Consider the following 12111-nt stretch of genomic DNA (forward strand, 5'->3'; position numbering starts at 1 on the left):
ATTGAATTTAAAATATACTTATAGATTTATAATGTCAACAGAAAATTACTAAAGAGCCAAACAGATAGTGAAATGAAATAAAATGAAAGGATTAATATTAAAAAGGATAAAAAAAACTTAATTATTATGCCAAAGGAAAAAAATTAAAGTTTTAAGTGAGTATGTGTGTGTATCTGAGCCAGTTCTACGACAGTCACCGCTATACACACCCACACCCACACACACACAAACCTCTTGAAAACAGCAGCAACAACAACAACAACAAAAACAATCTAAATATTTAAGTTTTATGCTGGGAGCAATTAACAAAACTAAACTGAGAATTCTGTTCTCACGGGACTTCCCCTGTAGAACTACCTCAAGGCACTGATACAGGCAGTGTGGCAGCCAGAGCACTCGATGCTGGACACATAAGGGGAGGAACCACATCAACACAGTCCTTTACTTTCATAGTTCCCACACTTCTTTTCTTTTCTTTTCTTTCTTTCTTTCTTTCTTTCTTTCTTTCTTTCTTTCTTTCTTTCTTTCTTTCTTTCTTTCTTTTCTTCTTTCTTTCTTTCTTTCTTTCTTTCTTTCTTTCTTTCTTTCTTTCTTTCTTTCTTTCTTTCTTTCTTTCGTTCGTTCGTTTTGTTTTATTTTGTTTTTTGGTTTTTCGAGACAGGGTTTCTCTGTGTAGCCCTGGCTGTCCTGGAACTCACTCTGTAGACCAGGCTGGCCTCAAACTCAGAAATCTGCCTGCCTCTGTCTCCCAAGTGCTGGGATTAAAGGTGGTGCTCACCACACTCGGTGTTCCCACACTTCTACCCGAGTATTTGAAACACAAAGAAGCCATAATTCTGAAATCAATAAACAAAAGCAGACCCCCTCCTCGGTGTGTGTGCAGGGGGTGTCCTGTGGCAGCAGGACATTAAACATGGTAGGAGTGGGTGCCCATACCTCCATGTTCCAGTTATGTTGCTCCAAGGCAAGGCGACACTGCTCCATGGACTCTATGCCAGTCAGATCCTGAAAGGAAGAGAAGCACAGTATTACTATGGGGCCAGGGCCGAGCTGGTGAGGTGCTTGCTAGTTTAGCATGCATAAAGCCTTGGGCTCCATCTCCTGCACCATACAGACAAGGTATGGCAGCACGTGCATATATTAGCAACTGGGAGATGTAGGGAGAAGGTCATGGCTGGCTGCAGGAAACACTGGTGAGACAGCTCATTTAGTAAATGAGAGCCTGCCTCGACAAGGCCTGACCTGAACTCCTAGAACCTACGCAAACCCTCTACAATGAGCATAACAAGTGCTCTACTCCTTTCTCACTATTTCCCTTCAGGGGTCAATAGCCGGCAAATCTAACAATTCAGATCCACGTCACATGCCTAAAAATCCCTCACACAATCCTAGGCCCTTCATCACAGTACAAAAGTCACAGGCCTCCCTGTTCATGAACCTTCCATTCGACAAATGCTTATGAGTTAACGTCATTTCAACGGTCAAGTCTCACTGGCAACCACAGGAACAGAGGGATTTATTATCTCAAACAGACTGATAAGTCAAAACTCAGTTTTTTGCCTTGATTATATACTCTGTACCCAAGGACAGGATGTTCAACTCTGGAATTCAGTTTTCTTTTTTTTTTTCCTTTTTCTTTCTCTCTCTCTCTTTTTTTTTTTTTTTTTTTTTTTTTTTTTGGTTTTTTTCTAGACAGGGCTTCTCTGTGTAGCCCTGGCTGTCCTGGAACTCACTCTGTAGACCAAGCTGGTCTCGAACTCAGAAATCCGCCTGCCTCTGCCTTCCAAGTGCTGGGATTAAAGGTGTGTACCACTACCACCCAGCAAATAAGTACTGTTGATCCATCCATCCATTCACTTACTCATTCATTCATTCATTCACTCATTAAGACAGGGTCTCACTGTGCAGCCTTGGCTGTCCTGGAAATGATATGTAGACAAGATTAGCCCTAAACTCCCAGAGACCCACCAGTCTCTGCCTCCCCAGTGCTGGGATTAAAGGCACACCATCTTTATTTTTTGAGATAAGTCTCAATGAATATAGGGAACTGAGCTCATCTACTGTGCTAGGCTACATTTGTACTTTGGTTACAGGTGCCATCACCCTCCAGCTTTTATTGTGGACTCTGAGGACCTGAACTCAGATCCTCATGCCTATGCCAGAGGCACGTTAACCAACTGAGTCATCTCCTCATCACTATTAATAAAAATATTTAAATGTCTGAAAGTTCTGAGTTCAAATCCCAGCAACCACATGGTGGCTCACAACCATCTGTAATGAGATATGACGCCCTCTTCTGGTGCATTTGAAGACAGCTACGGTGTACTTGGATATAATAAATCTTAAAACAAACCCAATTTCATTGATCTGTTATCCCAGCACTCTAACAGAGGAAGTCAAGTCTGAGGACAACCTGAGCTATACAATGAGAGCCCACCCCGAGCGCGCACACACACACACACAAACACACAAATCTTTTTTTTTTTAAGATTTATTTTGCTTATTTTTTTATTTATTGTATATAAGCACACTGTAGCTGTCTTCAGACACACCAGAAGAGGGCATCAGATCTCAGTACAGATGGTTGTGAGCCACCCTGTGGTTGCTGGGAATTGAACTCAGGACCTATGGAAGAGTAGTCAGTGCTCTTAACCGCTGAGCCATCTCTCCAGCCCACAAACAAATCTTAAAATACACATATTTATCCCCTTGGGCTGAAACACTAGCTCAATGGTTAGGAGTGAGTACTGGGGCTGGAGAGATGGCTCAGCGGATAAGTGTACTACTTATCTATAATAATACATAAATCTTTGGGCCTAAGCGAGCAGGGCCCAACCAAAGGTCCTAAATTCAATTCCCAACAACCACATGAAGGCTCACAACCTTCTGTACAGCTATAGTGTACTCATACATTAAAAAAAAAAAAGGGGGGGGTGGGACGTGAGTACCGCTTTTGCAAAGGACATGAGTTCAGTTCCCAGGACCCACATAAGGTGGCAATCACCTGTAACTCCAACTCCTAGGAGAGTCAGTGCTGCTGTCCTCCATGGACACCTACCCTTGTGTGGATATACACATAATTAAGAGCAAAAATAATCTTTAAAAAGTACATATACAAGCCAGAAATAGTAGTGTACACCTTTAATCCCAGCACTCTGGGAGGCAAAGGCAGGTGGATCTCTGAGTTCAAGGCCAGCATGATCTACACAGTAAAACCTTTTTTCAGAAAAGGAGATGACGACGATGATGAATATTATATATACATTGTATGTGAACACATAAATGAAATCTTTCTTTACTTTTTAGTGGGGTTTTTGTTGAGACAGGGTTTTCTCTGTGTTGTCCTTTTGATTTTTGTAGGACATCCTTGCTTGTCTTAGAAAACAACTTTCTTATTCTCTCTCAAACATTCTTAAGTTTTTCTCTGTGAGATCCTCTCCTAAATATTTAGACTTTTGCATCTCTTAATATATCAAGTATATACCTTTGAAGCTGGGCAGTGGTGGCGCACGCTTTTAATCTCAGACTTCGGGAAGCAGAGGCAGGCGGATTTCTGAGTTTGAGGCCAGCCTGGTCTACAAAGTGAGTTCCAGGACAGCCAGGGCTACACAGAGAAACCCTGTCTCGAAAAACCAGAAAAGAAAAACAAAAAACAAAAAACAAAAGTGATAGTTTTAGCTACACTGTGATACCCTGTCACAAATGAAAGACCTGTTCACAGGGGCTGTCCAAGGCAGTCAGAAAACAGACTTTTATACTGTAAATTTTCAACTTACATTGTAGAAAATGTAAATGTAGCAGATTTACAGTTCTGAAGTAAGAATGGAAGTAAGGTATGGTTGGGGTCACCATGAGGAGCTGTACTACAAGGCTGCAGCATTAGGAAGGCTGACAACCACTGACCTTGATCAACTACTTGCTTTTTCCCTCCCTGTCAGGACCAGGCAAATTTTAAACCCTTGATAGCTACTGCCAAAGGCAGTACAGAGTCTTCATAAGAACAATCCCGGTTAACATTGGCTAAAGCTGGTTCCAGTGCAAATTAAAAGCTACCTTGTTCTCATTTAGTGCCAACATATACTTTCCAATGCCAGAGTGGAGTTCTAGAACAGACCCCATTGGTTTTGATGCCACCTGTGTCATCTCAGCAGAAACACGGTTACTATTATTAACTTAAGAAAAGAAATCGACAGCCGAGCGTGGTGGCGCACGCCTTTAATCCCAGCACTTGGGAGGCAGAGGCAGGTGGATTTCTGAGTTCGAGGCCAGCCTGGTCTACAGAGTGAGTTCCAGGACAGCCAGGGCTACACAGAGAAACCCTGTCTCAAAAAACCAAAAAAAAAAAAAAAAAAAAAAAAAAAAAAAAAAAAGAAATCGAGCCAGGTAGTGGTGGCGCACGCCTTTGATCCCAGCACTTGGGAGGCAGAGGCAGGCGGATTTCTGAGTTCGAGGCCAGCCTGGTCTACAAAGTGAGTGCCAGGACAGCCAGGGCTACACAGAGAAACCCTGTCTCAGAAAAAAAAGAAAAGAAAAAAGAAAAGGAAGCTATCCTGTCTCCCAGTTAGAGGGAGCAGTCTGCTGTCTGCAGGGACTTCATGGGGTAGGAGCATCAAGCAGGCCTCACACTGTATCCTTAGCTGCAGAACCATTTTTCCAACCCTAGCCTATCTTTCTTGTTTTTTTTTTTTAATTTTTAATATTTTTATTACATATTTTCCTCAATTACATTTCCAATGCTATCCCAAAAGTCCCCCATAGCGACCCCCACTTCCCTACCCACCCATTCCCATTCTTTTGGCCCTGGCATTCCCCTATATTGGGGCATATAAAGTTTGCAAGTCCAATGGGCCTCTCTTTCCATTGATGGCCGACTAGGTCATCTTTCGATACATATGCAGCTAGAGACAAGAGCTCTGGGGTTCTGGTTAGTACATCATGTTGTTCCAACAATAGGGTTGCAGATCCCTTTAGCTCCTTGGGTACTTTCTCTAGCTTCTCCATTGGGAACCCTGTGATACATCCAATAGCTGACTGTGAACATCCACTCCTGTGTTTGCTAGGCCCCGGCATCGTCTCACAAGAGACAGCTATATTTGGGTCCTTTCAGCAAAATCTTGCTAGTTTTTTTTTTTTTTTTAATATTTTTTTTTATTATGTATTTCTTTCTTGGGTTTTAAAGCAGGTTTTTTTAGTGTGTTGGGGGTTGAATCCAGGGTCTCACCCAGGCTCAGTATGTCCCCAGCTCTGGCTGCTATATTAGGAAATATTAGCATATATTAAGACTCAGCCTCATGGTGGTGGCACACACCTGTAATCCCAGTACTGCAAAGGTAGGTAGACCTCTGAGTCCAAGGACAGCCTGGTCTACGGTGAGTTCCAGGACAGGTAGGTTTATATAGAGACCCTGTCTCAAGACTAAAAAACTAAACACCAATCAAGAAACTAAACTAGAAAATTAGCAACACAATTCTTTTTCATAGTCTCACTCTCTTGTCACATATATGTAGGTACGCATGCCTGTGGAGCCGGTCACAGGACAACCTCAAGAGCATTCACCTTTTGTTTTTTGAGACATCTCTTACTGGCCTGGAACCCGCCAAGTAGACTAGGCTCGTTGACCAGTAAGATTCTACAGTGCTGAGATTAGAAGTGTGTCCGTCATGCTCAGCTGTTTTTTCTTTTACTAAGAGTTCTGGGTACGGAAACTCAAGTTCTTTACCAACTAAGCTATCGTCCCAGCCTCTTCCTCGTTTCTTAGCATTCCTCCTCCTCCTCTTCTTTTTAAGATTTATTTATTTTATGAATGAGTACACTGTTGCTGTCTTCAGACACACCAGAAGAGGGCACTGGATCCCATTACAGATGGTTGTAGCTACCATGTGGTTGCTGGAAATTGAACTCAGGACCTTTGGAAAAGGAGTCAGTGCTCTTAACCCCTTTTGTTTCTTTCTTTTTTTTTTTTTAAAGATTTTATTTATTATATGTAAGTACACTGTAGCTGTCCCCAGACACTCCAGAAGAGGACGCCAGATCTCGTTGCGGATGGTTGTGAGCCACCATGTGGTTGCTGGGATTTGAACTCTGGACCTTCAGAAGAGCAGTCGGGTGCTCTTACCCACTGAGCCATCTCACCAGCCCCCCTTTTGTTTCTATTGTGCAAAGTATTGTGGCTATCTTCACTATGTTGAGTAATTCTATGATAAAAATATTACCATCACGCCCACCACGAGTTAAAAAGACACACTGATTTGAGTACAAAGTCAGTGAATGATAAAAGCAAAATCTGCAATTTCCTAGCTGCTTTGCTCTTCAGAGTGGCCTGGCTATACGCAGATACCTGAGTGACTGAGACAACACTGCAGAAACAACTGCAACTGGAATAAAGGTTAACTTCATAACTATGGCTCTTTCTCCCACTAACCTACCTTGCCATAAATCAAATGTCAGCAAGTGCTGCGAGCACACACACACACATACAACCAGGCAAGCCCATCTGAGTGTCTCACCCCCGTACTGTCTCAGACATAATAATTCCTTCCCAGTGATTTAGGAGCTGCATTCAGATACAGTAATTTACAACAGTAGAAGTGGTCCTAGCATTAGAAAGAGATGAATGGTATTTATTGTTGGGGGCCCAGAGTCTGCCTGGATCTCAATCCATCACAAGGACTTTGTAGAAGGATACTGGGAGCATGTGGGACCTGCTTTTCTCTATCCAACCCTGTCCTAACTCCATCTCGTCAGAAGTGAAGGGGGTGCCAATCACCGGCAAAACAAAACAAAACAAAACCCTGAATGCTATGATTCCTGATCTAGCTCTTAGGAGAGTATAATTCAGAGAGGAAAGAAACACAACAGGCTGGGAGTGTGACAACTTAACCAGGTGCTTTAACAAATACTTGGCTAGAGACTGGAGAAGCAGGGCATACTCACCTGGCTCTCCTAAGTGTCCCTCTACCCACAGCTTAAGTTCTTTTTTTTTTTTTTTTTTTAGATTTATTTATTGATTATACGTAAGTACACTGTAGCTGTCCTCAGACACTCCAGAAGAGGGAGTCAGATCTCTTTACAGATGGTTGTGAGCCACCATGTGGTTGCTGGGATTTGAACTCTGGACCTTCGGAAGAGCAGTCGGGTGCTCTTACCCACTGAGCCATCTCACCAGCCCTTAAGTTCTTATACTAACACACAAAGTAGAGAGCTAGGTGCTTTGTGCTCCAATTGGCTTGCTGAGGCTTCTTTGTTCCCAGAATAAAAGTTGGCAAAAGTCAGATAACCTTTGTTCTCTCCTTCCCAAACAAGAGAGCCGTGCTTACTCGGGAGAAAATGGAATTTAAAGTTCATTCACAAGGTGATAACCTGTAACTAGGCTTTGACCTAAAACCAAAACTCTCATAGAAAACCTGTGTCGTTTACATTTAAATTCTGATACTTTTTTTTTTTTTTTTTTTAGATTTTTCAAGACAGGGTTTCTCTGTGTAGCCCTGGCTGTCCTGGAATTCACTTTGTAAACCAGGCTGGCCTCGAACTCAGAAATCTGCCTGCCTCTGCCTCCCGAGTGCTGGGATTAAAGGCATGCGCCACCACCGCCCATCTTAAATTCTAATACTTGACAACAGGGAGGCAGAGTTAAAAGTGAAAGCTAAGCCGGGCGTGGTGGCGCACGCCTTTAATCCCAGCACTTGGGAGGCAGAGGCAGGCGGATTTCTGAGTTCGAGGCCAGCCTGGTCTACAAAGTGAGCTCCAGGACAGCCAGAGCTATAAAGAGAAACCCTGTCTCGAAAAACCAAAAAAACAAACAAACAAAAAAAAAAAAGTGAAAGCTAGAACAACTTCCAGTGTCTAGGCTCTTATGAAGCAACGCCTCCTATTATGTGAAAAACTCACAATCGAAAACAAGGTCCCAATTCTTAAATCAGAAATTTTAAACGTTTATTGAAACCTCGGTAATTTGGCTGGGTGGTATTGACATAAGCTTTTAATTCCAACACAGGCAGAAGCAGGTAGATCTGAGTTCAAGGACAGCCACAGCTATACAGTAAGTAAGCTATACAGTGACTCAAAAACTAACAACAACAAAACCACTGTTAACCCCCCCCCCTCCAAAGAATTTTTATTTAGAATCAGAATGGAAATCACTGGTTAGCCCTTTACATGTTAAACTAGATGCCTTATGCCAACCAAGAGACAGCCGTATGGATTCACATTGTGGCTTCTTAAATATTTAGTATTTCACTGAACCCAAAAGTTTCATAGGCAAATATTTTAACCCACTTAAAAATACTACATGAATACTGGGGGCAGAGCTCAGAGTATGTGCTTAGCATGTATGAGATTTTCCCACAAATGAACCCATACTAGTATCTTATCAAGCAATTAAAAATAGGTGGAATAAGAGGATGACCTCTTGTTAGAAGTTAGGGAATACTGGAGTCCTCAGTAATTCCAACTACTTTTTCAGTCCTATTCACTAAATTGGTAATTGTGAGCCATCTTCCTTTCTTATTTTTTTAAGATTTATTTATTATATGTAAGTACACTGTAGCTGTCTTCAGACACTCCAGAAGAGGGAGTCAGATCTGGTTACGGATGGTTGTGAGTCACCATGTGGTTGCTGGGATTTGAACTCTGGACCTTCAGAAGAGCAGTCAGTGCTCTTACTCACTGAGCCATCTCACCAGCCCGTGAGCCATCTGTCTTAGGTTCAGCCTCTTCAGGTTCTTTAGGTTTTCTTCAGGTTCTTCTTAGGTTCATGGCAACATGGCAACAAGAAGTGCCTAACATCTTAGGCTTAGAGCTTTCTGTCACCTCAGTGTCTTAACAAGGATGAAGAGGATGTATTTATTTATTTGTTTGTTTAATTTATTTATTTGTTTTGTTTTTGGGTTTTTTTGTTTGTTTGTTTTTTCAAGACAGGGTTTCTCTGTATAGCCCTGGCTGTCCTGGAACACACTCTATAGACCAGGCTGGCCTTGAACTCAGAAATCCGCCTGCCTCTGCCTCCCAAGTGCTGCGATTAAAGGCGTGCGCCACCACACCCGGCTTTTTTGTTTTGTTTTGTTTTTGGATGTATTTATTATAAAGGTATTTGTGAGGTGCTGTGAAATGAGCCTGAGCTTGCTTACAATATAAAGTACTATGGTTAAATTTTAGGGAAAAAAAAAATCAAATACGCTCACCTTTGACTGAGTCCCACTCTAGTCTCCTGCAATCTGAGGCATTTCGCTACAACAAAAAGCAGAATCACTGTGACCTTGGCCAACCTCTAAAGGTGACTCCTCTGCTCAGAATCAATCCAAGAGACCACCCCACCTCCCCACCTTTCAGCTTCTCCCCTCTGGGAAAATTTGCTTCTATGTTTCAAAATAAGGTTTTAAATAGTTAAGTGAAAAAGCCAACCATGAATTGGAAAAAAAAACTTTTTAAGCCTTTAAGTATACAGGTGTTCTGCATGCATGTTTCTCTGTGCACCATGTCTACATAATGCCCACAAGGGCAGGAAGAGGGTTTCAGATCCCCCAGGGACTTGGGTTGTGAACTTATGGGTGGTGGAAATTAAACCTGGGGTCTCTGGAAAGCATCAGTGCTCTTAACAGCTGAGCTCTCTGTCCAGTTCCAAAACATTAATATTTAGTCACAAATACTTTCTATTCTCAAAGTGGGTTTAATTCTATCTCTCAGGTACACCTTTATGTCACCTTGTGCCTTCTTGTTGCTGTGACCAGACACCAAGGGAGGAGTGGTTGAATATATACATGGCTCATGGTCTTAGGAGACACAGTTCATCATGGTAAAGAAGTCACCCTGCATCTGCAGGCAGAGATGACGAACTCTGACGCTCAGTTGATCTCCTTTCTCTTTTTACTCAGTGTGGGAGCCATCCTATGAACCTCTCCTTCATAGTTAAAATCTCTCTGGAAAGGTCCTCATAGACACACTTTAAAGGTTTGTCTCCTAGGAGACTCCAAATCTAGTCAGAGAGATGATCAACGACAACATTCACAGGTCCATTCCCCGTCACTTGACACCCAAGCACATTATTTTAAATAACATTCTACCTCCGTCTCCCAAGGTTTCATGTTCACTCCTAATGCAAAATGCAGCTGGGGGGCTGGAGAGATTGCAGGGCAGTTAAAACCTCGGACTGCTCTTGCGGAGGGCCAGCACCCACACAGCAGCCCTCAATCATAGCTAACTCCAGTTTCAGAGGCTCCAATGTCTTCTTCTGTCCTCCAAGGTCATAGTTCTCAGATGTTCACAGACATATAATGCTGACAAAATACCCATACACATAAAGTAATTTTAAAATTACAAAATGAATTTAACTCATGTGTAAAAGTTCTCCAAATCAGCCAGGAATAGTGGTCCATGCCTTTAACCCAGAACTTGGAAAGCAGAAGCAGGTGGATCTCTGTGAGTTCAAGGTTAGCCTGGTCTACAAAGTGAGTTCTAGAATAGCTGGGGCTATACAGAGAAACCCTGTCTTGAAACACAAAACAAGTTTCCAAATCTTAACAGTTATAACATTATTCAAAAACCCAAGTATCCAAATTCCATCGTGAGACACTAGGTAATCTCTTAAGTGTCCATATAATTAAAAAAAAAAATAGGTAAAAATAAAAGTCATGAAAATCCAATATTCAATGACACAGGCCAAATGCAAAATTCAAACAAATCCTGCAGCTCTATGTCTAGGATCTGGGTCTCTTGGTCTGGACACCAGAGGGCCTAGACATACCTCTCTCTCTACTTCCCCAGCTGCAACACACAAAGCCTCTCTTGGGCCAGTCCTATTCCCGGAGGACTGCCATATCTAACATCCTGGGGTGTCTACTGTATCCTCAAAGCTGATTAGGCCTTTAAGTACCCCAGGCTGTCCTTGAACTTGCTAGGTAGAAGAGGCTGTCCTCATCTTCTTGCCTTGTCTCCCAAGTTCTAGGATCACACGTATGTGCTTTTCTTTCATCGTATGCCATAGAATAACACAGTATACAGGCTCTTTTTGTGGTTGCTCTTTGTTTGAGAAAGAATTTCTGCAGGGCACAGTGGCGCATGCCTTTAATCCCAGCACTCGGGAGGCAGAGGCAGGCGGATTTCTGAGTTCGAGCCCATCCTGGTCTACAAAGTGAGTTCCAGGACAGCCAGGGCTATACAGAGAAACCCTGTCTTAAAATAAAAGAACAACAACAACAAAAAATTTCTCTGTGTAGCCTTGGCTGTCCTGGAACCTGTAGACCAGACTAGCCTCGAACTCACTGCTTCCTGTGTGCTGGGATTAAAGGCATGAGACACCACTGGCAGTCTAGTGTATAGGTCTTTCAAACTTGGACTTCTTGGCCCTCAGAATTGTAAGAAACAAATCTTTGTTCTTACAAATTGCCCAGCTTTGAGTATTCTGTTGTGGGGAACAAAATGTACCAACAGTGAGGCTGGTCCACAAAGAAATCATGCCACAGAGACAAATGAAAGGATAACTTGCCCAGAGCAGAAAGTTAGTAACTGGAGAGGGCAGAACTCACATCCGGGCAGCCTCAGTCCAGAATCAGTCTTCTCAGGCACTCACACACTGCTGATTTTCAAGTACACACATGTCCCTGTAAGAGAAAGACACTCTCTTGCCCAATGAGAATGGGAACTATGGCCAAGTCGATTAACTGAGAGTCTACAGAGGGAGTCAAGCATTGCAACACCTTAACAAGCACAGACATCCAGGCAGCGATCCCAGATAAACAGAACGAGCCCACTAACAGCAAAAGCATATTGGATTTAAGGGGAATGCAGCCTTAAACATCTGCCCAACAGGAAATATATATATAACCCCTTACCCCTCAGCCATTCTCCTCAAAGTCAGTTATCTTGCCTACAACTAACTCAAAACCAACTTTCCCCCAGTGACTTGTCCCTGTACAGCCTTTTCAAAGCAGTTACTTTCATATAGACAAAACTGTTTTTCAAGTATTTTACTCATTCATAATGTTTAAACGTTTATGACAGCACCAATACACAATGGCTCGAGCACACACAGGTGACTCTGGTCTACAGTCCAATTTAATGAGTAGGAAGTAGTTCAGTGAAAGGAACCTGTCACCGTGCACGAGGCCCTGGGTTCTA

General features: G+C 42.6%; 1 protein-coding gene across 4 annotated transcripts in view; it reads right to left on the reverse strand.

Annotated features, from left to right (window-relative positions):
* The window catches only part of Faf2 (Fas associated factor family member 2), a 46638-nt gene that overhangs the window by 25203 nt on the left and 9324 nt on the right, over positions 1–12111 (reverse strand). For 2 of the 4 annotated variants that reach the window (XM_085831070.1, XM_021180487.2), the window contains exon 2: positions 937–1005. In XM_085831070.1, the coding sequence (XP_085687196.1) occupies positions 937–1005 (69 nt within the window). Of the gene's footprint in view, positions 1–936; positions 1006–9179; positions 9203–11519; positions 11595–12111 lie in introns of those variants that run through there. The other 2 variants (XM_085831071.1, XM_085831072.1) reach the window with 2 other exon arrangements.

Source organism: Mus caroli, unplaced genomic scaffold, assembly GCF_978045245.1.
Source record: "Mus caroli unplaced genomic scaffold, Mus_caroli_1 scaffold_15, whole genome shotgun sequence".
Lineage (NCBI taxonomy): Eukaryota > Metazoa > Chordata > Mammalia > Rodentia > Muridae > Mus > Mus caroli.